Below are 27,522 nucleotides of genomic sequence, written 5' to 3' on the forward strand. Positions count from 1 at the left end.
AAGCCATCGCACAAGAAAGGTTCTTTGCATCGATATTGAACAGGTTTGTGCCAAACAATTTCCGAGAAACATGAAGGAAAGTGATTGAAGGCACTCCAGACTATCACAAACTTCAGGAAGGAGCTCAAGACCCTCCCCTTCAAGGAATGGATCCTCCCTAACACTTAGGTCCACACACCATCCACTCCCCTCCAGGCCTGTCACTGGGTGATCTGATCTCCACTGTTACCTCACCTCGTTCCTTATAGACCCATTGCTGAAAATTGCCGTCCTTCTCCCATTGCCAGCTCTGGCTCCTTTGTATCTCTGCTTCCTTCACTGTGCCCTTCCTCCTATGATTGTAAAGCGTTATGTTGCTTTCCGAAACTAGGTCTGAGCTCAATAAATACACTAATAACAATAATACTGTTCTAGTCAGAAATAGACACGCACTACACAAGCTCATCGTAACATTTGAAAAAGATCTGTGGACAATAGTGCACCCAAGTGGATCCATGATCTCAGTGAAGAGATCATGGACCACATTCTAAAGAGGAGGAGCAGGATCAAGTAAGTGAATGATTAACGCAAGCCCAGAACCCACACAACCGCTCCACAGAGCTGTTTGGGTCGGTACCTCGCCTCGTAGAGCAGTCAGACGAGGCCAGATATAAAAGAAATACAGGCATAATGTGGCCCCAATGATGCAAGGACTATCTAGTGTATATACTGATTGACTGGCATATTTGTTGAGTTTGAGTTTCTATTTCTATTTAGGTGGGGGGCATATTGCATTGTAGGTGTTTTGTTAAGGTCAACAAACACAATAGGCATCATCACGTATGGTTAACGAAGGTTACGTCATTGCGCATGTGTGGGCAGGATACCACAACCTGACAGAAGAGCCAGTGTCTTTTATTATTATTATTATTATTATTATTATTATTGTATTTATTGAGTGCGGACCTAGCTTGGAGAAGCAACGGAGCGCTTTACAGGGATATAAAACAATACAGACACGCAACAGAGCACTTTACCGAGGTGTACCACATTACAGATGCATAACAGAGCGCTTTTAAGTGTTAACAACAGAAAGTATATACAGCTGAGGGTAGGATACAGACGGAGACAGAGGAGGCGCACAGCGGTCCAGGAGAAAGCAACCAATCATGTTCTCAAATATGAAAACCCACACACCTGAGATGAGTTAAGCACAGTGTCCCCTTGGCCCCATGCGGGGTCATGCCTCTGCATAGGGTTGCATGATGTCAGAAAGGCGTGGGCATTTTTAGCCAGTGGAGGTGTTGTGCAGAAGTCAGAGAGGAGCAGGTGAAGCTGTGGAAGGGAACGGGAGGTTGGAGAGTGGCAGTTGGAGAGAGGGAAAGAGGGATGAAAGTGGAAGTGACAACCAGTAAGGAGTAAAGAAATGAGTAGGTGGCAAGCAAGAAGGAGGACAGTAAGGAGGAGGTGGGAAGGGACCCGGGGGTGTAGGATAATTAAAGGGTGGAAAAGAGACCAATAGGAGTGGAGGAGGTTGGGAGAGATCTCAGTGGAGGAGAGGTGCCGAGACATCCTCCAGGATAGGCTGGAGCATCCAGAGTTGGCAAGCAGGCAAGCTACAGACCTGAGAGATGGGACATGAGGAGGGATGAGCAGGTGGCGTAGCGTTGAGTTTGTAGTGCAGTTGTGAGGGGAGTATTAGTGAGATCAAAAGAGAACCCCTTAGGCACACGATTATCCTGATTTGTCACGGAGGCAGAGGAGGTTTGGTATTTAGACAGAAACATGATCTGCTCCTTACGGGCGACGACTCCAAAGAGGTACCCTTGGTGCAATGCCTTTTCTTTTTCTTGGAGGAGGAATGGTAAGATTCACTAGTCAAATGAGACACTTACTGTGATGTATAGACCTCTTCCTCAACTACCTGTCTGAAATTCTATCTCTGGGAGTACTTCGCTCAGTGCTGCCAGAGACACATCTTGGAACTCCAACCCTCTGGCAATTTACATTTAGCGGGTGTACCTCCCAGAGGAGGAACCAGAACGGCCTAAGGCCAGTTTGACCGTCATTTTTCTCAGGCCTTTGGGGTCATGGATTGACATGAACCACACTCTCCGGCATAATGCTCTTACCCCAAACACCACAGATAAATGCTGTGTTGGTCGGTCTCCAACATCTTAGAGTTGCAGACATTTGAACTAGGAGGCCTTTGGAGTGGACGTGTTGAAAAATGTTTCTTATTTTTTACTGTGAGGAAAAATGACTAAAGATACATTCTGAGCAGCATGCTGAGCAGAGAGAAAAAAAGGAACGGAGGTGACTGGGCCTGGTGCAAGATATTTGTAGCTGCCTGATGTCACTTCCAGAGTCGAGGAGCGGTGGTGTCGAAGGACCTAGACGTCAGAGTCACACTGTGCCGCTGCTGGGATAGAGACTTCGATGATTCAGACGATGGATGGGGAATCTGTGGGAGCACACTGTCCATTAGAACCAAGCATACAAACTACCACAGTACCTGGTGGAACCTCTGAGGCCTGGAATGGTGGCTCTCGGACCTCCTTCTTTTTGCTGCCTAATATGGAGGCACACCTATGCCCGAGATGCAGGAGAAAGGGTCTATGGCAAATTAGAAGAACCAGGACGAGAAGAAGACGACTTAGCCAGAAGAAACCTGCAACCAAGAAAAGAAGCTCCGGCCACTTAAATCCCGCCAGAGTGTGCGCGACTGATACTTAGCAAGCACCTCCTCTTGGATGTGATCTCAGATTGAGAGAGTTATGTCGAACCAGGAACTTGTTCTTTTGTGGAGCCAAGAGACCGTTTACTGGTATCCCTTTTGTGTTGGCTCAGAGATTTGAAAAGACTGGAATAACGAGCACGACGACTCCAGGTGACAAACTAGAGGGCTAACATTGAAATATTGAGTTGTGTCTTTCAGAACTTCTCCAGAGAGAGAAGCATTACTACTGAACGTGGGAAAGGGTGGGCTTTAGTAAGAACAGGCAGACACCCATGATAGCCTGCAGACCCCAAACGAGTGACAGATGACGCAGCCCTTTTATCCTCACACATACTTCCTGAGGCTGTCCGAACAACCATAGATCGTTCCTGGTTACAAACACTCTACTGTTAGGATGAGTTTTGTAAAACACGAAATGAGCACCAGGCCCAGTGTGCATTGTGTGCTTAGTGATTCTATAGTACAACCCTTTTGGCACAGACCTATCTGCCAAATATGAACATCTATTGTCATTCCTATTTTTCCCCAAATGCTCTCTGATTCTGTGCAAAGCAGGTTGGAACACTAAGTGGTGTTATTTGCCATCTGCCCCTTCCTAATAGTGGTATTTTGAAAGAGTACGATAGTACTGTGGCCGACTGTCCATCTTGTAATGATACGCTATCAGAAAATAATGTATATGGTTATTCTAGTGTTTGGCAATGAACTTTGATCAGTAAGACAAGTGTAATGTTCTTACTATCACAACAAAAAATACTTCAAAAATACTTCAAGTGATCCTTAGAAATGTAAATCGTAAAATTGTAAAAAGAGTCAGTTTACCCTCTTAGTAGAAGTAAATAATTTCCCTTTTTAACAGCTTTATTTACTGAAAATGCATACCATTTTGTCATTCAAAATGTACTTCCTTCATTGAAAAGGAATCACTTAATACCAATGATCAGTTTCTTCTGTGAGCACTGAGTGAATGTTTCATTTTGCATGCAGGACACCAATTGGTTGGTAGTGCTGCTCACCTAGCCTCCTATGGACAACGCGCGGTCTGTGGGATGGTGACATTCCTGAGGGGCACACGGGATGGCAATGTATCCCTCCAAATACCTGGCTGCTCCCCACCTCAGGGGATGCCTCTGTTGCTGCTGCTCTGTGTCTATTTTTACAAATAAAAAAATTACAAAAACATTCAAGATAGTTTTTTCCCTCTGGTCGTGGTGCTATCAGCGTTTGCTGGGGTGACTATAGTAAACGTGCACCTAACAACGTGACTTCCGCCCGGAGGAAGAGAGAAACAAAGAACGGAATTGCAGAGAGAGCGTGGGCGAGACTGCATACAATATGCTGGTTACAGCTGATATACAATAATACACATAGCCAACAACCCATATGTACATCAAACCATGCACACACCCAGTCGCCTCTAATTATGCATGCATCAGATCACAAAGACATAAGTCCAACAGTTGAGGAAACAAGACATGTCGCTGGTCATGCCTGCACGCACACATTCTGAACGCATATATTTGGAGGATACGAGCTGCGTGTCTGGTGGGAATGGTGGCCTTCCTGAGTGAGGCTTTGGACTGCTGGACCAGGCTCTTCCGCAGGGGTTCACTGCTGAATGGAGCCAGGTCTTCGATAGCGGCTGACAATTCTTCACTAATCAGGTGGCCTGCTTGGGTCTTTGAGTAGAGCTTCAGCGTGTCTTCATTCTGTGCGCATGGGTTGAAAAGCAAGAGGCATCACTCTTAATGCTGGACTATGGCAACTCTGTTAGACTGCCTAAAAAACGGATCACAATTTAAAATGAATGCATCTTTCTCACACATTTGCAAAACGGGCACAAGTTCAAAACGTGGCTGTTCAAATCAGACCCCTCCTCGCACCCCAAACAAAGATTCTCATATGTATACACTTGTCTATGTGCTTGAAATTAAGATCTACATCACGAAACCTCGAAGGCATGGAGTCAGCCATCCCGCCTATGCTAAATCAAGCGCTTTATCCCTGCCCCTGCACTTGCCTTCAGAACTAAGTCTACATGGTGGAAAAGTCACCTCGGTAGGCATTCCCCTCGCCCCTCTCAGAGCTGTCTACCAAGCGACAGCATGCCCCATTACAAGCAAATAAGATCTAATCTTTCTGGTTTTCAGATCACTGCCGTGGATTTGCCCGCAAGTCCACATTACCTTCAAAACAGCATGCCTCGCTATCAAAACAATGCTACAGGCAGGCCTTCCTACAGTACTTTGATGAAAACCTCAGATTTCAGGGAGCCTTTTTGGAGCCGTAATACTGCAGAAAAGAAACTGGTAACAGTCATTCTTGTGACGAGCACTCATGGCCTGGAACAGCCAACCTTTCTGAATCAGACAGGCTCCCACCCTGCTATGCTTCAGGAAGGAGCTGAAAACTGTCTCTTCAAATAACGCCTCACCAAAGATCGAACACCCCTACTCGTGGCAGTCGCGAGCCACCTCTGTGTTAGTGCTTTACAAATCTCCATGCATACATACATTACACGTGTATTTACAGGGGATATATTCTGGGCTGGTCAAAGATGGTTGCACACCTTAGCCTGAAATGCAGTTTTCCAATCTGGTATGATTGCCAAATGTATCCGTGAGATTCTGTCAAGTGTCCAGACCTTTTAGTCTCGCAGCGGCTCCCTCAAGCCACATCTTGAGGTCTGCTACCGTGCCAGCTTTATAGGCGTGCACTGCTTGAATTTCTTCCAGGATGCCTGTTGCACCTCCTTTCGTAGTAGCCATCTTCTAATTTCCTCCTCAGACTGGTATCGCTTTTTGTCCAGGACAAGAGCGCCAGGAGACCATCAAAATGGCAGCAGTGCATGTTATAAAGCACCATAGCATATCCTAACTGCTAATGCTTCTCCGCGGACACAATCCTCTTTACCTAGGAAACACTTTTTCTACAGCTCCTCCATCTTCAGGGAGGCTTCGGAATGTCTCTCTGCAAAAACCAGAAGGATCTCAAAGAGAAGCAACATGGGTAGCGAGAGCCTGTCCTGGCGGTGGCATCCAACCGCGCCTTAAGACCCCCTTCCCTGTGGGGTCAGGCTACAGTGGGGCATCTCCATTTCTTCGTATTGGTTATTCTGGGTATGAGGGAACATATCTTACCTTTATTGTCATGATCTGATGCGCTTATTATTTGTCTCATTACTATTGGTTCATTTCTTAACAATCAATCAATAACCCTTAATCAGATCACAAAGTCCATAAAAGTACCTTATAAATAGTGCAAAGGAAGGAAGGCTAATAAAAACATTTATGCAAGATAGCAATTGTCTAAAAACAATTGCATGACAAATACAGGTCTAAAATGTGCATTTTATGGAAATGAACTAGATAATACACTACAGTAGAGAGGAAATAGTAATAAAAAAATAAGTAAAACGCAGAAACCAATAAAACGAGCTCATGGGAGGATATTAAACGGCCAAGGCTGAGTAATGTTGTCCACTTACCCATGCCTTCTCGAGATAACTAGATACAGATAATATTGAATAAGCAGGCCTGACTGCTTTTCACACCTATAAAGCGTCTCTTATGTTCTCACTGTTCGTAGACCTTACAACAGGTTAAAGCCATAGTCCCTGCGACTGCAGATAGGACAGCAATGTGGCGTGTGTGACTTGGCTCAAATGGCCTATTCTACTTTCACATTTCAGGTGAAAGTTTTTTTTAAAGTCTTTTTAAACCCACCATAACTTTGCTGGTGTTTGCGACACATGCCCTAATGCTCCAACCACAAAGCTGTCAGTTTATTGTTGATCCCTAGTAAGGGTGAAACCAGTATGTGGTTGTCTGCAGCCTTGAAATCTGTCTGTGTTGGGTTGAAAAAGCTATATATAAAATAGCACTGATCCAGAAAACAGACATGTTTCTGGAGCTAAAGGCTTGCATTTGGGCTAATTTGCATAACCACAATGCTTTGCTGACGTGTCTCTGAACTGGAGTTACACTTCCAGTGATGGTTTATGGGTGGCCCTGTAGCAGGTGTGACTTGGCTCAACTGGTTTATTCTACCGTGAAGAGGGCACAACAATAAGAAGTTGAATATCAAATAATTCCTTTGTTCCCGTTCATAACAAGGGGTGACACCAGACTTTGCTAGTCTCACAGGGTTTGCAACTTGTGGGTCTCCAGATATTTTGAACCACATCTCCCATGATCCCTCGCCATTGACTTTACTGGTTAGCCCTAATGGGAGTTGAAGTCCGAAACATCTGGCGAGCTAAAGGGTGCAGAACATTGCTTACATTACAAGAATGTATTACACAAGGGGCAAATGTGCTGTGCTTATGAATGGCTACTTCTAAATGGAGCAACGCTATAGATGTTAAGCTATAATTGAAACAGTTTCAAAAAGCATACACTAAAATAAATTCCATACAAGCAACAGAAAGTAAAGCAATTCATTATACCATTTAAAAAGGAAGGTAAGAGGTAATTTGTGATTCAGTGTAATTGCGTTGAGGTAGACACAGATGTCCGTAGCGTAGCCAACTGGTACGAGTCTGGCCTTACCTATGTACAAGCCCCATCTTATCCAAATAGTCCCACTGAACGAGAAAGACGTGCTGCTATTCGCCATCGATAAAGAGCTTCCCTTTCAAATGTCCATACCAGGAGAGTGGTTTTAGGGGTGGCACATCCTCCTAATCACGGGTCAGGAGGTGAGTGGGTGTTGCAAGGCCCAGAGCAGCGTCTTGCACCCGGCCAGTGTGGAGAGATGTGTGGAAGCATTGGCAATGCCTTAATGCCAGGTGCTAAGTAGGTGGTTTTGGGGCTGGCACGGTTCTGGAGGTGAGTGGGGCCTGCAAGACACAGAAAAGCGCAAAGGACTGGGCAGCCCGGACAGCTTTGTGTGCAGAGAGGTTCTACAAGCATTTGTGCGGCCCTGGGACTGAGATATATGTGAGCAGACATTTATTTTCATTGATTCTTGTATCTGGGTTCTAAGCACAATAGACTGCAAAGCTAATGTGTACATTTCAGAGGGATAGTTGTCTCAATCGGAGCAAAGATATACATCATCAAATGAACCAAGCAGGATTTAGTGCTGTTGCACCCAGGAGAGCCTTGTGCTTGAGCTGGGGGTCTACAGGGCCAATACTCTCTCTACCAAATGTTCAATTGTCCAGTGCACAGCTGTAATTCTGTTATATTATGCGAATTTATAGAGCGCACAAATGCCCAAAGGCACCATGGCGCTAACACGTGAGCAGAGTAGCTTAACACCAGAATGAAAACACAAATGTTTTCAGCAGATGTCGAAAGGTAAGGTGGTCAACGGTCTTGCGCAGCGCGAGAGGAAGGGCGTTCCTTGCCTTAGCGGCAGAAACTGAAAAGGCACATCCGGCAGTTCGCGTCAATCTGAATCGGGGAACCACAATAAGAAAAGCGGACTTGGATCGGAGAGACCGAGTTGGAGTTTAATGGGGGAATTTATCCTGGATGTATTCAGGCCTCAGGCCATTAAAAGGCACGGTGCACCATATACAAGGACTTAAACAGAAATCTGCTTTTCCACCGGGAGCCAGTGGAGCTGCATCAATAGTGGAGTCATGTGGGTGCCAAAAGGGGGCCGTAAGATAGCTCTATCAGCAGCATTCCTCAACAGCTGAAGCCGATTGATCAGATAGCGTGGCTGGGCTAGATACAGCGAGTTGCAGTAATCTAAGCCACGCATAACAAGCGCGGCTACCACAGGGGCCTGACATTTTTCAGGCACGAATGGAAGAACTTTCCTAAGTATGCAGAGTTTAAAATTACCACTTTTCATAATGCCACAACCTGACCATCCATTGGCAAGGGAAGAAGAGATAATGACCCCCAGATTCCTCACCGATAGAAGACCAAAGGAAGCAGGCCAACAATCATTGGTCCAGAAAAGAAGAGGAGAAGTAGTACCAACCACCAAAACCTCGGTCTTACTGCCATTTAATTTGAACCAGTTGGACGTCATCCATTCCTCTCATCCATTCACGTCATCAATTCTAAGCCTTCCATAATGGGCGTGGTGGTTTATTTGCTTGGGTGTCATTGAGAAGCTTTGATAGATGGAGCAGGGACCATCCCCAATATATTCAAGCAGCAACTGGCCTACCCACCTTCCCTCACTAGCTCTGTGCAACCGCAGTCTCTTTGTGAGAATTTAGAGTACCATTGATAGAAACAGCTGCTACTCGGAACAAGTTCCATACATGCATGAAATCAACAAGAAATGCTCCTGTACCTCCAGAAAGAGCGGCTCCGAGTTCTGCAAAATCAGCTTCAGAAGGTACTCCATCACCAGGTGACGCGATATACGGTTCTCACTGAAGGATGAATATCCTAGTATGATGTTCTCGAGATCATCGCCCTGCAAAACAAGCGTGGCAAAGATCAGATGCAAAGCAGGGATTAATTCTTCTGAGGGCACGTGCCTGAAATCCAGTTGGTATTACGGAGTCAACCCTGCTATGCAGAACTTTAGAATTTGCTTAGGACCATTTTTGTTCTCTTAACCTTTCTCTCCCCTTCCCCGTTCTGCTTCCTTCTCTTCATCCGAGAGCCTAGCAACAGTTTAGTTTTTGGTGTGTCCACTATCCACATTGGTAAAGAAACACACGAAAAAGGAATATATGCTTTTTCTGAGGGATTTCTATGTGGTCCTTAATGGATATCTTAGAGGAAGCCTCGGCCATTGGTAGGTGAACAGTAGGAAAAGCCAATTCAAGGATCCCCATGAGACAGTCATAGCATTTCCTACAACATATCTTTTTATCAACAGTTTTCCAATATCCAATATATAATCATTAGAAATCTATGCCATTGCCTGGTGGTGGTATGATTGGCATTTTGCAAATCCTGTCCACAACCCAACTACCCAACAGCCTCCCACCTCTACTCCATAACTAATAAACGCAGTAGTTAGATGTGAGACAGTAATGGAGTCCCAGAGAGGTCTTGCGATCTCAGAAGCTTTATTCTTTCCATATTCTATATTTTTGGGACAAGGGGTCACCTCCTCCCCCGTCAGATAATCAAAAAATGACTGGATGGTATAACCCAAACCCTGTCCCGGTAATGAACACTTCATGCACAAGTTGTTTCTTATTTGGTCCAATTCCCTCCAGCAGTGTTTGCGCTTCGTGTGATGCAATCTGGACTTTTTCTCTATGGGAAAATGAATGGGAGTAGGCTTAGAATGTTCCAAATGTTGAGAAAGGTAATACGAGTAGCTCAGGTGATGCAGTGATGAATTGTTGCATTCAGAGATCGCTATCAAGGAGGACCCCAAGATTTCAAGCATTGTGCAATGGAGCAAGAAGTTCAGGCGGGTAGGCAATATGAGAGAGGAAGCATGGAACATGTACAGTAGCCACATCCGAAGGCTATGTCTAGTGGGCCCTAAAGAAACCTATTGGTGTAACATGTACTGTGGCCACAGCCAAATGCCATGGCTAGTGGTCCTTGAATAAACTACGGTATAGCAAATCCCTTGAAATTCACAGAAAAAACTTTAGTTAAGGGACAGTTAAGGTGATCAGATTTAAGGCAACAAATTTGAAATTCAGTGGATTTGGGAAGTGATGATCATCTTAACTTGGTATCCCTTTTGCAGAACCCATGAGCACAAACATAACAGATGGGATACACAATGACAGGCAACGTTACAGGCCGTCAAGATAGCTCAGTGGGTTGAGCGCTCGGTGCTGCAATCTGTTTGTGATCTGCAGGTCGTAGATTTGAATCCCGGGAAGGCAAACTCAGCCATTCATCCTTCCGAGGTGATAACTCAGTACCAACTCCGGCTGGGTGATATTGTATGTGAATGCGTTCTATGTAAATTGATTCTGCAAAGTTTGGTGAGGTTTCGTTTAGAGGGTGGGAGGGGGCAGAGCTATAGGGTGGTTCCAAAATGTGTGGTTCTTCCCATAGATGCAATTTGTAAATTTTAGTGTAACTCTGTCCAGTAATTGTTTTTAAAACGACCAAAAAGTAGGTAAAAAAGAATTAGTAATATCTGGGTTTGGTCCGCAGACTTACTTCTGTGTTCGGTCCACGGATGGGCCTCTGAGTGGTCCAGAGGGTGGCATGATGTCTGCGGACATCGGACACGCCAGCTGATTGGATGGTGAGAAGCGTGAGTGGTGTCAGATTTTCGGAAATGCCCGCCATGTTGGATTCACGGACAGCGGCCGATGTCCGCGAACACCACGGTAAAAACAAATTAAAAAACCCAAATTTGCACTTGGCAAACGAATGAAGCAATCTGTGGAGAGGTGAGGGGTGATGATGATGTGATGGGATATGGCCTTAAAAAGCCCAAAAAACTGGCGTTTTTCTACTCCGATGTCCGCAAACAGTCCGGGGCAGTTCTGTGATGTTCGTGAACATCTGAGATATTCGCTGACATCTATGCCTATTTTTGTACTACAGGGTTGTTGAAAAGCAGTTTTTGGATGGTTGATAACTTTTCAGCCACTCAATGCACCTGCATGAAATTCTGGAATTTCATTGTAGACCTGATTATGAATGGCTTTGCAAAGTGTGGTGCTGTGCTGTCAAGAGGGAACAAAATTAGACGGGGGGGCCTAACAAAAAAGGCAATAAATGTGGTGGCATTTGACGAATCTGCACAAAAGTTTGCAAAATGATTTTAGATCAAGATATGAATGTTTTTGCACAGTTTGGTGGGATTTTGTCAAGAGGGGGCAACATTAGATGGGGTTTCAACATTTTTAGATGGCTTATGTAATTAACTCATGGAGGCAGCAATAAAGACGGACACAAGTGATCACAGTTCAAGGGTGTTTATTAAACTGTAAATGTAGGGTGAAAAAACACCTAACCTAAATCTAAGATGGGAGCAAGCGTTGACCATTAAATGAAAAATAAGGCTGTCCTCGTGGCATCTTGTAAAAGTAAAAAGGCCTATACTAAAAAAAAACTATTGCCAAATCCTTACAACTAATTATAGAAAGAGTGTGAGATAGGGTTTTTAATAAAGAAAGAAGTGTTCACAAATAATAAGTTAGGATGTGATTGCAAGGGGTCTCCCTTTTGCATGTTTTCAGCACGGGACAAGGTGGGTCTCCTCAGCACAGCACACACTCGAGCTTTCCCAGCACGAGCCGACAGTTCCGCTCCAATTATCAGGTTCTTCGATTGTTAAAGTCTCTTTTCAATAAAAGGTCTCTTGCCTTCGAGGGCCTGATATTTTCAACAAACACACAAACACAAAGGTTCTGTTCAACGTATGGCTTTGGGTGACGGCTTCACCCCTTCTGAGTGCAGACCCCTCACTGTCTTACTTGACAGCTCAATTAAACAGTTCCTTTCCCAACGAACGCTGGGTGGTGCCTTTCCACCTCTCGATCTTCCTCTTTCGGGTTCGGACCCCTTTTCAATTGCCAGTCTACTTTTGTCAGGTTCACAATGGCTTTTCTTTCAGGTTCTCCCTCTGCTGGGCCCGGATCCGAATGCCTAAGGGACACTCCACTTCCCCATGTCTTACAATGCTTTTGTATTAATAAAACTAAATGGCTCTTTAAACAGTTCTTTAAGGCTTTGCCCCTTTTGCAAAACAGTTCACCGTGGACATGCCTCCGCAGGTTTCACTCCTGTCAATACACTGTGCATAGTACTTTAGACTCTTACACTCACAAGTCTTAATGTCTTTTTCAAACAATTCACTGTGGACTTCCCTCCACCAGGTTCACTACTGTCAACACAATGGGCCTCATTACGACCCTGGCGGAAATCAACAGACCGGACCGCCATAGCGTAAATAGCGTTTCCGCCATTGCACGAAGGAGCAAAGTGCGGCCCATTCCGACCCATCGGGCACGAGCATTACGCCATGGCGGAATCCGAAAGGCTGCGATGGCGGAAATGACCCCAAAACGGCCCTTACCGCCGCCGTACGCTGCACCAGGTGCAATACCGCCACCCATCTTAGCGGTCACCGTAATGAGCGGTCACCGTAATGAGCGGGCACCGCAAATTACGGGCACCGTAAATATACGGAAACGGAAGTAAAAGCATGTGGCCGGAACGGGAAACAGCACGCCGCACAACTATAAAATCCGATTCCCAACACAACCATTAAAAATCCGACCCTGACACACATCCCAACCCGTTAGCAACCCCAGTTAAAAAAATAAATATGGGAAAGGTAGCCAAGAAAGCGTGTGATCGCAAGCGGCAGGTCCACTTCTCCCGAGAGGAACTGACCATGCTCACCGAGACCCTCCAGGATAATGCCGCCGTCGTCTTCTCCAGTCAAATGACCAGGACGGCCCTTGCCAACAAGAAGGCCATATGGGCCCTGGTGGCACAGCGCGTAAGTGCGGTGGGGACAACACCCCGCACGCCACAGCAATGTCGCAAGCGGTGGGACGACCTGCGGATCCGCGTACGCAGCATACTTTCTGCGAACAGGAACATCGCCACAGCTACCGGGGGGGGATCAGAGTCGCCCATCAAGTTGACCCCCTGGGAGGATATCTGCGCCTCCACCATAGGAATGGAGAGCATAGAGGGAGTCGGAGGGATGGAGAAAGGAGTGCCGACATCCGGAGAATCAGGTAGGTTGGCCAAGAGAAACAATGCGAAATCCACAAAGCACGAACATGTGCAGTACCATGTGACCCCATAGTGCAATACATACTTTGCCCTGACAGCGCCCTCAAAAAGTCAGAATGAATAAACAAATTAATCAAGATGCCATAAACAACCCCTACATGTGCAGCATGCACCCCCTAACTGCAGGCAGCCAAATGAATGCATCCTCAATCCACACGAAAATGAGACCACCTCCAAGGCCCAGTCCCAAATCACCCTCATGTACCACCCCAATGCATTTGATACGTTGCCATTCCAAATCCCACAGACCCATAACTAACGCTCGGCCCTCTTTACTCCACCACAGGGTCCGATACCAACGACGAGCTGCAGGACACCCCTACCAGCACGCCTGCAAAGCGGGCCAGGACCAACGTCCCAAGAGCCTCCACCTCAGGTGCAAGGATCAAGACACGGCAGCAGCAGGAATCAAGTGGCAGCACACTGGAGGGGACTGCAACAGGCACCCCAGCAGCCAGCAAGTCCACAACCCCAGCACCACAGGTCCCCCCAAAGAACGTATCTGATGGCACTGCCTCTGGTGGTAGCAGCACCATAGGTGACACAGCTGTCATGCCAGCATGCTCCGACACGGAAAACAGTGCTGGCGACGTAGGTACCATCCATGACCTTTCCCAATCCCCCTGCATGTTCCATCCCCTACACCATGACGAAACCACGCAGGGGCACCCTGAAGACGACGACTGGCCAACCCCCACAAGTCCTGTGCCAAGGCAACATGTGTTGAGCAGCCCCCCTGTCACACCACCGCAAATGTCCATGGCCCAGCAGAGGCAACAGTCCCTCGACCTGCTGATCGAGCAACAGCAGGAAGTGTCCACGCTACTCAAGGACCATGCAAATGAATGCGGGGGTTCCAGGGCAGCCATGGAAACATCCACCGAGACACTCAGGGCACAAATAGAGAAAAGTAGTGAGAGCCTCAGGGGAGAAATGGAGAGAAGCACTGAGAGCCTGAGAGCACAAATGGAGAAAAGCACCGAGAGCCTGAGAGCACAAATGGAGAAAAGCACCGAGAGCCTGAGGGGGGAACTGCAAGCGACGTCCAAAGACGTTTGTGCTGAACTTGCTGCTGTGCGCCGTGTGCTCTCGGAGCTCTCACAAACCCTCAGAGACATGCATGGACGCGAGCAGGCAGAGACATCATCCGTGGCAAGTTCCGTCCAGGGCAGCCCCCAACGCAGATCTGGCAGGAACCTGCGCTCCACGGGCAGGGGTGCCCCTGATACCCGTAGAGGGGGCTTGCAATAGCGTCTACCCACGGACAGCATGCATATTTGGGCACTGGTGTTGGGGGGGGAGGTAGTAGGGTGGAGGGGGTGTGTTGTGCTTCACTGGGTGGCGGGTCCATAGGGTGTATAAATCAAATCACATTCACAATACAGTACTTCATTATCATCCAATGACATGTGTGGACATTGATATTTGCGTACGAGGCCTTCATAGGCGTACAGTCCACAATGTGCCTGTACTACACACACACAGTGCCACAGGTCCCCTTTCCATGTAATAGGCACCATGCGTGGTTGCTAGAAGCATGCATCTATGATGCTCTGTCGGATTGCACGTGCATCCTGTGCCTCATGGACTCCTTGAGGTGCCTCCACATCCCCACCCTCATCATCATCATCTTCAGGTGCATGCAGTACAGCGTCAGGGGGCATGGGCACATTCCTACGTATGCACATGTTGTGCAGCATGACACATGCCATGACCATCTTAGAAACCTTCTCATGGCTGTACATGAGTGCCCCGCCAGACCTGCTGAGGCTGCGGAAACGAGCCTTCAGTAGGCCGAATGCCTGTTCAATGACCACACGGGTACGTGAGTGGGCATGGTTGTAGTCCTCCTCATGCTGGTTCTGTGGGTTCCGGATTGGTGTAAGGAGCCATCTCTTCAGTGGATACCCGGCATCACCTGTATGAGACGAATAAAGGGTGTCAGTGGAATGATAGTGCTAAGTAGCCCCCCCCCTTCCTGCAAGGTCATTGACGCATCAAATGGGCCACGATGTCATGCATGGAATGAGACTCACCGAGTAGCCAGGATCTGTGCCCTGCGTGTCGCTCCATGTAGCGTGGTATTCTTGTGTTCCTCAGGACCATAGAATCATGGGTAGATCCTGGAAATCTGGCACAACAATGCGTGAAGATCTTGTTGGAGTCACACACCATTTGCACATTGATTGAATGATATTGTTTCCGGTTGCGGTACTGGACCTCCATGGCATGTGGGACAACCAATTCAACATGGGTGCAGTCGATGGCACCAATGCAACCCGGGATGCCGCCAAGTGCATGGAATCCCACTTTTGCGTTGGTAATCTCCTGGTACGTGCGTGGTAGTGTGATGTGGTCGTCGGCGTGCTTCAGGAGGGCATCGTGCACTTGGAAGAGTGTCCGTGAGAACAGTGGCTGTGAAATGCCATGCAACTGTCCGACTGTGTGCTGGTAGGTGCCTGTGGCCAGGAAGTGGAGTACAGACACCACCTTCAGTAGGGGTGGGATGGCGGTTGGGCTATCTATCATGCTCACGAGGTCAGCATGTGTCATGTCCACAATGGCGATTATGGTGTCCCGGTCCAAACGGTAGAGGGTGTGGATCTGCTCAGCAGTGAGGTTGAACGGATCAGCTCGGAGGCGTGGGATTGCGGGCCGCCTGCGTGGTGGTAGTGGCAGTGCTTGTGGGCCTTGCTGACCCTGCCTTGCCCTCCTCCTCCTCCTTCTCCTCCGTCTCCCCTGTGCGCCCGGTTGTTGTACCTGTTGTTGTTCGTCGTCTTCTTGTAGTTGTAGTACTTGCAGTGCTATCTGGTCCCCCAGGCCCAACATCGCTAGTCCTGCCGGTAGCATTTTGGAGTGGGAGTGGTTGTGGGAGGGGTTTGGGTCTGCTATATATGTGCTGTCGGCCTGTATGGCCTCCACCTGTGCTGATTGAATTAATCTGTGGCAGATGCAATCCCTTCTGGCCGAGCACGTCCCGCACGTAAGGCTGCATTTGGCCGCATGGCATCTTGGGATTGGAATCATGTATCAAATTTCGATGGCAGTGTGATGTACTTTGACTGATTTTCATGCTATGCTCCCATTGTTACACATGCTATAATTGCAGCCGCTTACATACCTGTGAAGAGTCAGTGGTATGTAGTGCTCGATCGATGGCCGACCCTCATGCAGCACAGTAACGTACTTCACCGACGGGCGTGGCGTCCCATTTGTGATTGTAGCCAGTTAGCATTATGACACACAGCCGCACTACATTGATGTAATTGTGAATGCAAGCGTTCACAGAGGCCTTTTCGACGTAATGTTGCAAGTGAGGAATTCGAAGGCCAGCATTTTTGGTATCGAAGTAGCGGTGAGGAGACGCCCACAGGTCTGCCTGGAAATGTAACGTTCTATTGTTGAATGTCCTTGGGACAGGGCCCATAACGAGCAGGCAATGAATGTCATGAATTGAATGGGATGCGCAATAGCGTAGTGGACGATAAGGCAGGACGTTCCCAAATCCATCTTGCTTCACAACACTACAGATCCGGCCAGGAGCACAGTGGGTTTTTGCAGACTGCATTACGCACAGACGCGATGGAAGTTTCAAATATTATGTGAGTGAATATTCATGCGTTTTCATTGCGGGATGAGGGAATGATGAATGGATGCATGGACAGATGATTCCATTTAGGGTCTGCCATGTACATGGGTTTTTTGAATCAATCCCCTTCCCCTGCGCTATGTGATGCAAGGCTGCCATAGTGGGACTTACGTCTATCTGCCCTTGTCGGATCCTCCCTGTCTCGACGCGCCTTCATACACTTGTGTCTAGGCACGTTACTAATCCCATGTCATGGGTTCTGTCTTGACGGACGCATGCACAGTAACCGACGTTGCCAATGGTGTATTTACCTCGATTGATTTCGTTATGATTCGATACTGATTTAGGGGTGTGTATATTCCTTTGGAGTGGGCTAGCATGCATATGGGTGTGGATTTGGTGTGTTGAATGAAGAGTGTAATGCATCATGAGTCCCTTAATGCAATCGGTTAATTTGTGTTTCATTTGGGTGACAGGTATCTCCTGCCCTATTGCAGATGCCATCTGTACGCCACTCCTCCAGATGGGTTTTACTCTCGACACCTGCAGCTTCGGGTGAATCAGTGGAGCACCATTACGATCTTATGGGACGATCGCCAATGGGCCACATGCCCTTACGCTGTACTGGTGGCTAGGTGCAACATTTCGGCCTTTCAGCTGGACTAGTGCCTGCTTCATGGGACGGACCTGCGGTTCTTGCCGCTTCCATGTTGCCTTTTGGAACGTTGATGTAGGCCCTGTGTGCCATGATGGTACAGGGCGTCACACAAGTGGAAGCTGGTCAATTATTGCAGATGCAGCCCTCGGTGATGATGGATGTTTTGGTGTTATTTAGCAAATTGCTGTGAGGCCTTTGTCATTTGGATGTGCATTTAAATTGTATTCCGATATTTGGCGTGTTGCGTTATTCTTTGCAGGTGATGTAGCGATTTTCGATTTGTGGCGGTATGTATTGTGAGATGATCTGCATTGTGTTCCGCCTTCTGAGTTGAGTTGTGTGGTACTGTACTGGCCGCGTTTGCCTACGTAGCACAGTATGGTCACGGATGGGGGCTGCCATTGTGACTGTTTACATGATGTGCTGTTCAGGGGCGGGGGATTGGCTTTTGGCCGACTGGTGCCTGTCAGCCAGGTCGATTGGTGGAATGATGGGATGTTCAGAATGTGGCTGGTCACAGGTGCCTGTGTTTGCGTGCGTTTGTTGGAGGGGGACTGGGGTCATGTCCATTGGAATAGCTTCTGTATTCATGCCATCTGTGCCCTGCAGCTCCCATCGGCCCCTCTTGGGATGAGCCTGGCTGCTCAGTCACTCTGCCAACTTGTGTGGTACATGCTTCTGCTGATGGTTGGTTTGTTTACTGGCAAGAGTACAGGGCTGGTGCAATCCCCCTCAGGATGCTGTTTTGGATGTTGCCTTGCGCTGGTGGCAAGCGATGGGGGACTACTGTTGTTTTGTGTCATGTGTTCTTGATTTTCATTTTGATGTATTGTACCTTCACATGCCTGTGCTGCATCAGTACGGCTATGGTGACATGCCGTACATGGATGCCCACTCACGGGGCGCTTTGAGCCCCTGCATGCATTTCTACGTTGGCATGCATGGGTGAATTGTAGATTTCACTGGTTGCATGGTGTGAGTACATTGCGCCTGCCAGGAGTTGTGCAATGTGGCCAGGGAGTGGAGTACAGGCACTCAGTGGGCCATTTACGGTTGGTTCACGATGCCGTATTTCTCGCCATGGCGGAATGGTACTTTCCGACGTGCTTGATGGCGTTCAGTACATGTCCGCTAGGGTCAGAATTCGCGTACCGTTGCGCCATGGCGGTGTTTCCGGTTTTGCAAGGCGCGCGTGCGCGTACTTGGTGCAGTTAGCGTTGCCGTTCACTGCGGTGTCGCTAATGGCATCGTACTTTACGGTGACGGGTCATGATCGCAACGAGCGGTGTTCGATGGCGGTATTGCATTTCCGCCATCATTTTTCCATTTCCGCCAGGGTCGTAATGAGGCCCAATGTTCATGGGACTACTTCAGATTGCGTCCCCTCTTGTTTCCATGCCTCCACCGGGTTCACTCTTGCCAACACAATGTTTATGTACTTTTCATACCATGCGGGATTCGTTTCCCTTAGTTTCCCATCCATCTGCCGGTCAAAGACTTTCGACTGTGCAGAGGATTTGACAAGACCCCCGTAAAAGCACTTTCATCCTTTTCCTCCTTTTCCTAAGGCCTTCTGGTTACTGTAGTTCAACAGCAGGGTAATCGCCTCGCCTTTCTCAAGTGAACACTCATGTGGTGTTTGATTCTGCTAGGCTGGCTTTACCCTTTCCTTATATCAATAGTTCTTTGTTATTCAAAGTTCATTTAGCCGCTTGCTATTTTCGTTCAACACAGTCCGGTTTCTTTATGGGTTCTCCCCTCGACTCGCCGGCTGTGATGAACTGCTTTACTTTCTTGTCTGTAGAGTCAAGGCCGGTACCATTGGGCCATGCATCTCTCCTAGGCTTGGCTGTCAGCGGAGGAGGTGCCTGGGTACCGTTGACATCTGCTGCAACACAGGCTGGCTATTGTCTGTGGTCTTACGATTCCTTCTCTTGAGGCTTTACGGGTCTCTGCCGATAAGGGCAGGGTCACTTCTCCCTTGGCATCCTCTCAACTCATGCCGCCTTTTGCCCTCTCTTGAACTGCCGTGCTGAGTTAGCGCTCACGCCGTGCGGTCTGCCTTGCTCGTAGTGTGCTCTTGTGTTCCACCTTTTATCCCTGTGGGGAAGGGAAAGGGCCGTCAGGTGTGTGTGATTCCGATCAATTGCTTGATCCTTATATTGGGAGATGCCAGGTAAACGGCTCTGGTGTTAGACTGTTGTCTTTCGTGTTGTGCAAAAATGTTTGTGTCAGAAAAGGGGGGGCAGTGTTTTGGAATATCCTACGTGGTATGATGGGAAAAAGGTGTTTACAGAAGGGGGATACCGCATCTCATCCGTCGGTGTCCCACTCCCACAGGACCCCCCCATCCTTCAGTGATCCTTCTGCACTGGTCCACCCCCAGGACTGGATTCAAAAGCATTGGCTGTGTCCTGGCCACCCGGATGACAGATCTCCCGGGACTAGATAGGGTGACACCTTCAGGTTTCTCACATGTATAACTCTGTTGCCGTTTGACAAATGTGAACAAAGGTTTTCAGAAAGGTTATAGACCCAACCTTGAATGTTTGTGCAAAGTCTGAATGGATATTGTCAAGTGGGGGCTAAGTTATATGACTATTTAATGTATGTGCATTTTGACACTTTTGAAAAAATAAAACATGGGCAGATTTGCAGCAAACTCGTGTAAGGAGCATTGGCAAGCACACGAAAGCATGGTTTTGCAAATGTGTCCGTGTTTTGTTTTTTGAAAACAGTCATAATGTAGATACAAAAAATAGTGATATAGCTTTGGTGACTGAGGTATAGCCTGTGGCCAGGGGCACCTATGTGGTCATGACCACGGGGGACCAGCAATGGGGTTAAAGTGGGCATGGCTACCAGGGACCAGCTATGTGGTAAAGTCTTTCAAACTTGGGATGAGTTTGAAAGGAAAACAAATGTGCTTGTGGGTACAGGTTGAAGTGCTGGATGGGATTGCAGCAAATATGCACGAGGAGGGTCAGGAAGAACTGGAAAGCATGGTTTTGCAAATATGTGCTGTGTTTTTCTTTTTTAAAGTGTAAAATGTAAGTACACAAGACATTGATATAACATTGGTGTCTGGCAATGGGCCTGGCCGTCAGCAAGGAGAGATGTGTACTGTAACTTGCTTATTGGGGCATGCAGCATGGCCGAAGCGTTAGATATGAATGGGAAAAAATATTCGGCCGAAGCGTTAGATATGAATGGGAAAAAATATTCTGCTTCCATTTACAGCATGAAGTGGTGGACTAGATTACAACAAACTTGCGAGATGACCATTAGCAAGACCTAAAAGCATGTTTTTGGAAATATTGTGTTTTGTTTTTCCAAAGTGTCAGAATACAAGTAGAAAAACTAGTGATATACATTTGGTGTCAAGGACCTGAAAGCATGGATTTTCAAATGCATTAGTGTTTTATTTTTTGAAAACTGTCATAATGTAGGTACACAAAATAGTGATATACCTTTGGTGACGGAGGTATAGCCTGTGGCCATGGGCAGTGGCCATTTTGTCTGCATCATGGCCTAAGGCCATGACCCGGACCATCTGGCTGATGGCCATGACTATGAGGGACCAACAATGGGGTAAAGTGGTCATGACCACCAGGGACCGGCTATGTGGTAACGTTTTTCGAAATTGGGATACGTTTGAAAGGGGGAAGAAATGTGCTTGTGGGTACAGGTTGAAGTCCTGGATGGGATTGCAGCAAATATGCACGAGGGTCAGCAAGGACATGAAAGCAGGTTTTTGGAAATATGTTCAAGAATGTAAGTAGAAAAACTAGTGTTATACATTTGGTTTCTGGGTAGTGGGCCTGGCCCTGGGCAAATGCAAATGTCTACTATGATTTTCTCATTGGGCAATGCAGTATGGCCGAAGCATATGCCTCATGGATTTGGAGACTGGCCATGGTTGCACGCCATGAGCACTGGCCATTGGTTACATTATTAGGGTATAGTGGTAACAGAGCTAGGATTCAGGGTAGGTGCAGTGAATAAAAGGGGTGGTATGGTTCGGCTGGGGTCATAGTGGAGCCTTATGCTGTAGGCAATTGAACGATGATTTCCATCCCGAGCATGCGCTGGTGATAACGACAGACAAAGATGTGCTGCAAAAAATATGTCTCTTAAAGGAAGTTTATAGTTCTTTCATATTTATGAAAAGAGGAATTATTAATAAAATATATAGTGATGTAACACCATGAAACATTTTCACTTATAAAAACCTATTAAATTGACAGAAAAAATGTTGTTAAAGGGATGTTATGGTTAAGTGCATCCCACCCTTGGGAGTCCTCTGCTCCATAGTTACCCAGTGGCATCCCGCCTTGGCATACCTTGGCATTTCCCTCCTGGGTTCTCATGAGCACTTGTCCATCCGTACTGCCTCTTCTATTTGTGCATTTCTCTCACTGCACAATGCATATGTGCATTTATAGGAGCATTGTGTAAATTGGTTTTGTATAAGTAAAGGAAATGCAGATGCAGTGGCAGTTGGTGTGTGTAAGGTTAAAATGGTCATAGGGCTTTTTTAAGTGATCGGTGGATGGATGTGTGACTGTTTGAAAGCAAGCATTGAGGGAGTGTTACAAATATAAAATTGAAAAAGGGTAGAAGGGCTGCCCTTTGCGATGGTGTGCACGTGCCATCCGGGTGTTTTAATGATCCATGGCATGGAAAGGGGACTCTGGAGACCATGGAAAGTTTTAAAGGTCCATTCATTATGGGCCTTATTGTATGCTAGAGAAAAGTATTTGAGACAGAAAGTTTTATTTTATATGTTGGTCTAATATACAACTGTACATTAGCACTCTTGGCGGGGGAGCCAGCCAATCAGGTGGCTAGGAAAGCGGACTTGAACCGCCGGTCCAAGCCCGCATTCCAAGCCGCCTGATGGCAGGCTCTCCCCGCCACCATCCTCCTCTTCACCCTCTGTCCCATTTTTTTTAACCCCCCCACTCCCCTACTTACCTTATTTCAGTGTTTGCAGGTGCCGCTGCCGCATTCACTGCTTTTCTTCAACTCCTGCAGGCCGTCATGGAAAGGGAAGGTGGGGCTCCGTAGGTAGCCCCACCTTCCCTTCTCATGGTGACCATCTTGGAAAAGGATTTTCCTTCGTACAGCGGGATGCCGCACGCGTCCCGCTGTAGGAAGGAAATTCCTTTTTTTTAGCATCCCTGGACACTGCTTTGGCAACCCCGGGTGCTAATGGCCTTCATCAATCAATCAATATAACTTTATCGGCCATCAGGCCATCAAAGTACATCCTAGCACATACATTTAATAAGCAAACAAAATAATATTACACCAAGTCATGGCGTGAATAAAGGAGGTAAGGAGAGAGACAACAGTGGAAGAAGACCAGTCCTATTCAAGGTTACCCCAACTCAGTTGGTTCAACTACAGTGAACCCCAATTATCTTTGTCCCAGAGTAGTCCGGTTCGTACCAATTAGAAGAGCGTCAGATGGGGTATATCCGGAACAGCCATGAGGACCTTGTTGGGGGTGCTGGCTGGTTGAGATCACACCCATAGCCAACCGACCATTCCACCCAGTCCTTCCCAGAACCCCTTTGGCCACTCTCCAGTCTCAAAAGACCAATTTAACAGTGTCATGGGAGTTCAAGCCCTTGTCTCAGACTCTAGAGCATCGCACCATGGATTCTCTCGAAACAAGCGCACAGCCTCTCACAGTCCGCAACCAGTGCAGGCACTTATTCAATAGAGCCTCTCTTGGTTCTGACTTGGTCTATGACAATTTTGGTATCCCATGTAAATAGACTGCAGTGGGTCTGAGCCCCTGTGATGCAGGTTATGTGTGCCAGGGACATTTTCGCTTGGACCTTGTGCAGGCTATAAAGCTTGCTCTGCAGCTGAGGCTGACATTGACTTAGAGGTGCGCTCTACTGCACTCATGGGCTTAGTTCCAGATTCCCAAGGGGCAGTGATAGGGGGTGGTCTCTGGGGTGCATATTCTTAAGCTGATTTCGCACCGTCCTGAGCCACAGTAGAGTTCCGAGGATGGATTACTGGGGCCCTTGACCACACGGGGAATGGTTGCAGACTTCCCCTGCAACCTTTTGCCTCTGCACCCCTGATTAAATGCTAGAACCAGGAGTAATTTCCAAATGGCTGTCAACTCAGAAAGCACCTCAGCAAGCACCAGGTTGCACCTCCTAGTGAGCTGGCATCCTGAACTGGCACGTTGTAGTTCAGGTTAGGACCGTGGTCTGCTGCATGTCCTGAGGAGTTATGGGCTCCGAGCTGGGATAAGTAAAAGAAGGAGCTTAACCCAGGGCTTGTAGAGGAGAGGTACTCGCGCCACGCTCCGCTATATGACACCAGAGTCCCAGATAAGCCGGGAGCAGGGTTAACAGCAGCAGAGGCACAGTTTGCTGAATCCGCTAGGTCCACGAGGGGTGAAGCTTGGGTACACATGGGATGGTCATCGTGGTCCATGGGGGTTGGGGCTTGAGGACACATGGGATGGTCAGCCTGTGTGCCTATGGCTGGTACAGGGTCGAGTACCAGGGTGTAGGACCCTAAAGTGGGGTCAGGTAACTGGGTGCAGTCCACAAGAGTTTCCAAGGGCAAATTCCCCAGTGCTGATGCTAGCAACTTCGCTAGACTATAACATATTGAGTCAATGGGCAAGTTCAGGGTAGCACGACGAGAGAATTGTGGGGGTGGTCGAGGTGGGTTGAAACGCCAGCTAGAATTGAAGAGGGGGGAATTCCGGGGTTCCTTTACCTTCGTCGGCAACAATATCCATGCTAAAGGGATTCCTGCTCATAGTCAAGATACACCCATGGGGGAGAAAATGTTCCTAATTGTCAGCTTTGTAACCCACTCCAGATCGAGTGTCGGTCGAGCCACACAGAATGTCAAACACCCCCCACCGCCCCCGGAGGCAACCGTTCAAGGATATTAATGCTCCTCCAGGGGCATCATGGCTACCTCCTGCGAAATGCAGGGCTTCTTCAAACAACAAACCAGCTTCTTTTCCAAGGCCAGTAGATTTAGCTGCAATACACCCCGGTGCCCACCCCGGCAACAGTCTATTTTGGACTCCTTAAGTAGCCCATACTGGGGGTGCTGTTTCCTCGCGGTCAGCACCTTGCATTGGGATTTTGCGACAGGATGAGCCTGCACTTCATGCAGGACAGGGCAAAAAAGGAGTGAGGGGAGGGAGGAGATGAGTGGGGACTCCATGAGCTCCATGTGCAGGGCCAGAATGGTTTCAGCAGTGAGCTCCGGGGCAGCCTCACAAAGATAATTTCCATAAGTAGCTCTCACCTCTCTCCTCAGGCCTCAGGGGGGTTCAGGGTTTGCCACGTTGTCCAGATTAGCCTCACACCACACTAGCTAGACTTCACCGCTGCAGAGCTGGAGAAGTCAATTTAAACCAAGGGGGCATGGCCAGCAACGGGGGAACCAGTGAGTCCTCCAGAGTGTTTCCAGACCCCCACCAGTGGCGCCAAATACTGCGCCCTTGCCCCGCCGTGGGCTTCACCGCTGCAGGGCTGGAGAAGTCAATTTAAATCAACGGGGTGTGGCCAGCAACGGGGAACCAGCGAGTCCTCCAGAGTGTCTCCAGACCCCCAACAGCGGCGCCAAACACTGCACCCTTGCCCCGCCGTAGTTTCACGGCTGCAGGCTGGAGAAGTCAATTCATGCCAAGGAGACGTGGCCAGCAACAGGGAAACCAGCGAGTCCTCCAGAGTGTCTCCAGACCCCCACCAGCAGCACCAAACACTGCGCCCTTGCCCTGCCACTTCACTTGGGCCGATAACTTGGGCTGCCGGGCCGCTATCCCCCGTTCCAGCCCATGGAATGGGGGATAAACGCCACATTATTCCCATTAGCATAACACAAAATGCTAATGGATATGTTGGAAAATCTTATTGAGTATCTACTTTACTGAGAAATGTAAAGTAAATGGAGTCTATACGATTATTATTTGTTAGTTCTATTTGTAACTGTGAACGGTGGTCCCTAAAGGAGCCCTTTTTTGTTATTTTTTTATATTTGTTTTGCAGGAGAGGTCAGAAAGTATGGTGGGGAGGAAAATGAGGGAAGAGGCACCAAGCACTAATATGGAGGGGCAGGTGGACAGGGGAAGATGATGCGCGTGTGTTACAATGTAGGGGGCAGGGTTTCTCATGTTCCTTGATTATAGTTTCAAAAGCACTTCAAAATTCCCCCCCCCCTGCAGAGTGGTGTGTTGCTGTATATACAGAGTCATGTTGTCTTCAAAAGATATGGATCAACAGTCTCTTTTATCGCTTGCAAGGTAGCTGGTGGGATTTTGTGTCCCACAGAAGTAGGCTGTGTGGTTACAGTATTGGTTGAGGAAGATGAGGTGGAGGAAGACAGCTTATTACTTGCCAACAAAGAAACCACCTTTCTGAGAGCATTGCAGTGGTTGGATTTGGTTTGACGGCACGTGGAGTTGGTCCTGTAGTAGTACGGCCCAGGTAGTCTGCGACTGAATACAACATTGCACTCAGTGCATTTCACTTTGGTAGCTTTAGGCTTTGGTACATTCCCAACAGCGGTAAAGAACTGCCACACCCATGATTCTCTCTGGTTGCTAGAGGTAAGCACTTCCTCTACCTCATCTTCTTGGTCCTCTTCATTGTCTTTGGAAGTACTGTGCTTTTGTGTTGTGTAGGTCCTCCAGCTGGTGGTGGTGGTGGTGGCTCTTGGGGAGGAGGGATGGCAATAGCTGATGCCATTTGTAAGATAAATAGCAATTTTGCTAATATTCTTCCAAGTATGTGCTCTGTGCTAGATTGATAATGGATAATGAGTAAGAATAGGTGTAGGAGCTGAGAAATGTTGAGTTTGAAAGTTCCTAGACCAGCAGAAAATGCAGTTTCCACCTGTTCGCGAAGGACGCAGACCCGTTTGTGAAGTGCGGACGCATTATCGGACACGTCATCAAGCAGAGCGCATGCGCACAAGGTCAAGTGACCAGTCTGAAAGATCTGCAATGACGTCCGACGGTCGCGGACGTCGACGGATGCAAAAACAGTTGGAAAAAGTTGCAAAAAGTGTATGGAAGTGTTAAAGATGATGCTAGAAGATTGGAAATGTCAGAGTTTTAAGGTGAAACTTTGCAAATTGGACACAAATGTTGCTATTTTGGGGTACGTATGATATTACTAAGTTGTAGGAAATTAGCATGCACTAATAAAAACCCATGAAATTCACTGAAAAAACTTTGTTACAAAGACATTATGGTAAAGTCGTACTAATAAAAACCGATGAAATTCACTGAAGAAAGTTTGTTAAAGGGACGTTATGGTTATGTTGCACTAATAAAAACCTATGAAATTCAATGAAAAAACGTTGATAAAGGGATGTTATGGTTACAAGTAAAATCAAAAAACCTCAGAAATTCACCAGTTATGGTAAGGTAAGTAGCTATCACTCACGCCACCACCGTGCACTGCTAAGGCGCCCAGGATATCAAAGATGACATCACACACGTAATTGATGACATCACTGATGTCATCAGATATGAAATTCATTTTGATGAGAAGTCCCTACAAGGGGTTGTGTTTATAATTTTGGTAACACAATGTCAGGGGTGATCGGAAGACCTATCCTGAACTACTTAATGTATTGAAGAATGTACTCATCTAAACAAAAAATTACATTGGAGTGTTGTTGTTAATACAGGACCCTTATGATACAGACACATAGGCAATGGCTGCAGCATGATATGATATGATATTTTATTTCTATCGCGCTCGTACACGGGTGTTTCAGAGGGCGACAAGGCAAGGGAGGGGAACAGGGGAGAACAAAACAACGATCTTACTAGGCGCAGTGACATTGAGAACGTGCAAGTGCATGGGAAAGAGAAAGGGGAAAAGTGCATGGA

The 27,522-nt window shown here is 47.5% G+C and overlaps 1 protein-coding gene across 1 annotated transcript in view; it reads right to left on the reverse strand.

Annotated features, from left to right (window-relative positions):
* The window catches only part of LOC138473269 (uncharacterized), a 1,193,211-nt gene that overhangs the window by 36,027 nt on the left and 1,129,662 nt on the right, over positions 1–27,522 (reverse strand). The window contains exons 12-13 of the mRNA XM_069611906.1: positions 8,981–9,106; positions 4,251–4,428 (exon numbers count right to left, since the gene is read on the reverse strand). Coding sequence (XP_069468007.1) covers positions 4,251–4,428; positions 8,981–9,106 — 304 coding nt within the window. The remainder of the gene's footprint in view (positions 1–4,250; positions 4,429–8,980; positions 9,107–27,522) is intronic.

This window comes from Ambystoma mexicanum, chromosome 8 (assembly GCF_040938575.1).
Source record: "Ambystoma mexicanum isolate Mex_15411 chromosome 8, UKY_AmexF1_1, whole genome shotgun sequence".
NCBI lineage: Eukaryota > Metazoa > Chordata > Amphibia > Caudata > Ambystomatidae > Ambystoma > Ambystoma mexicanum.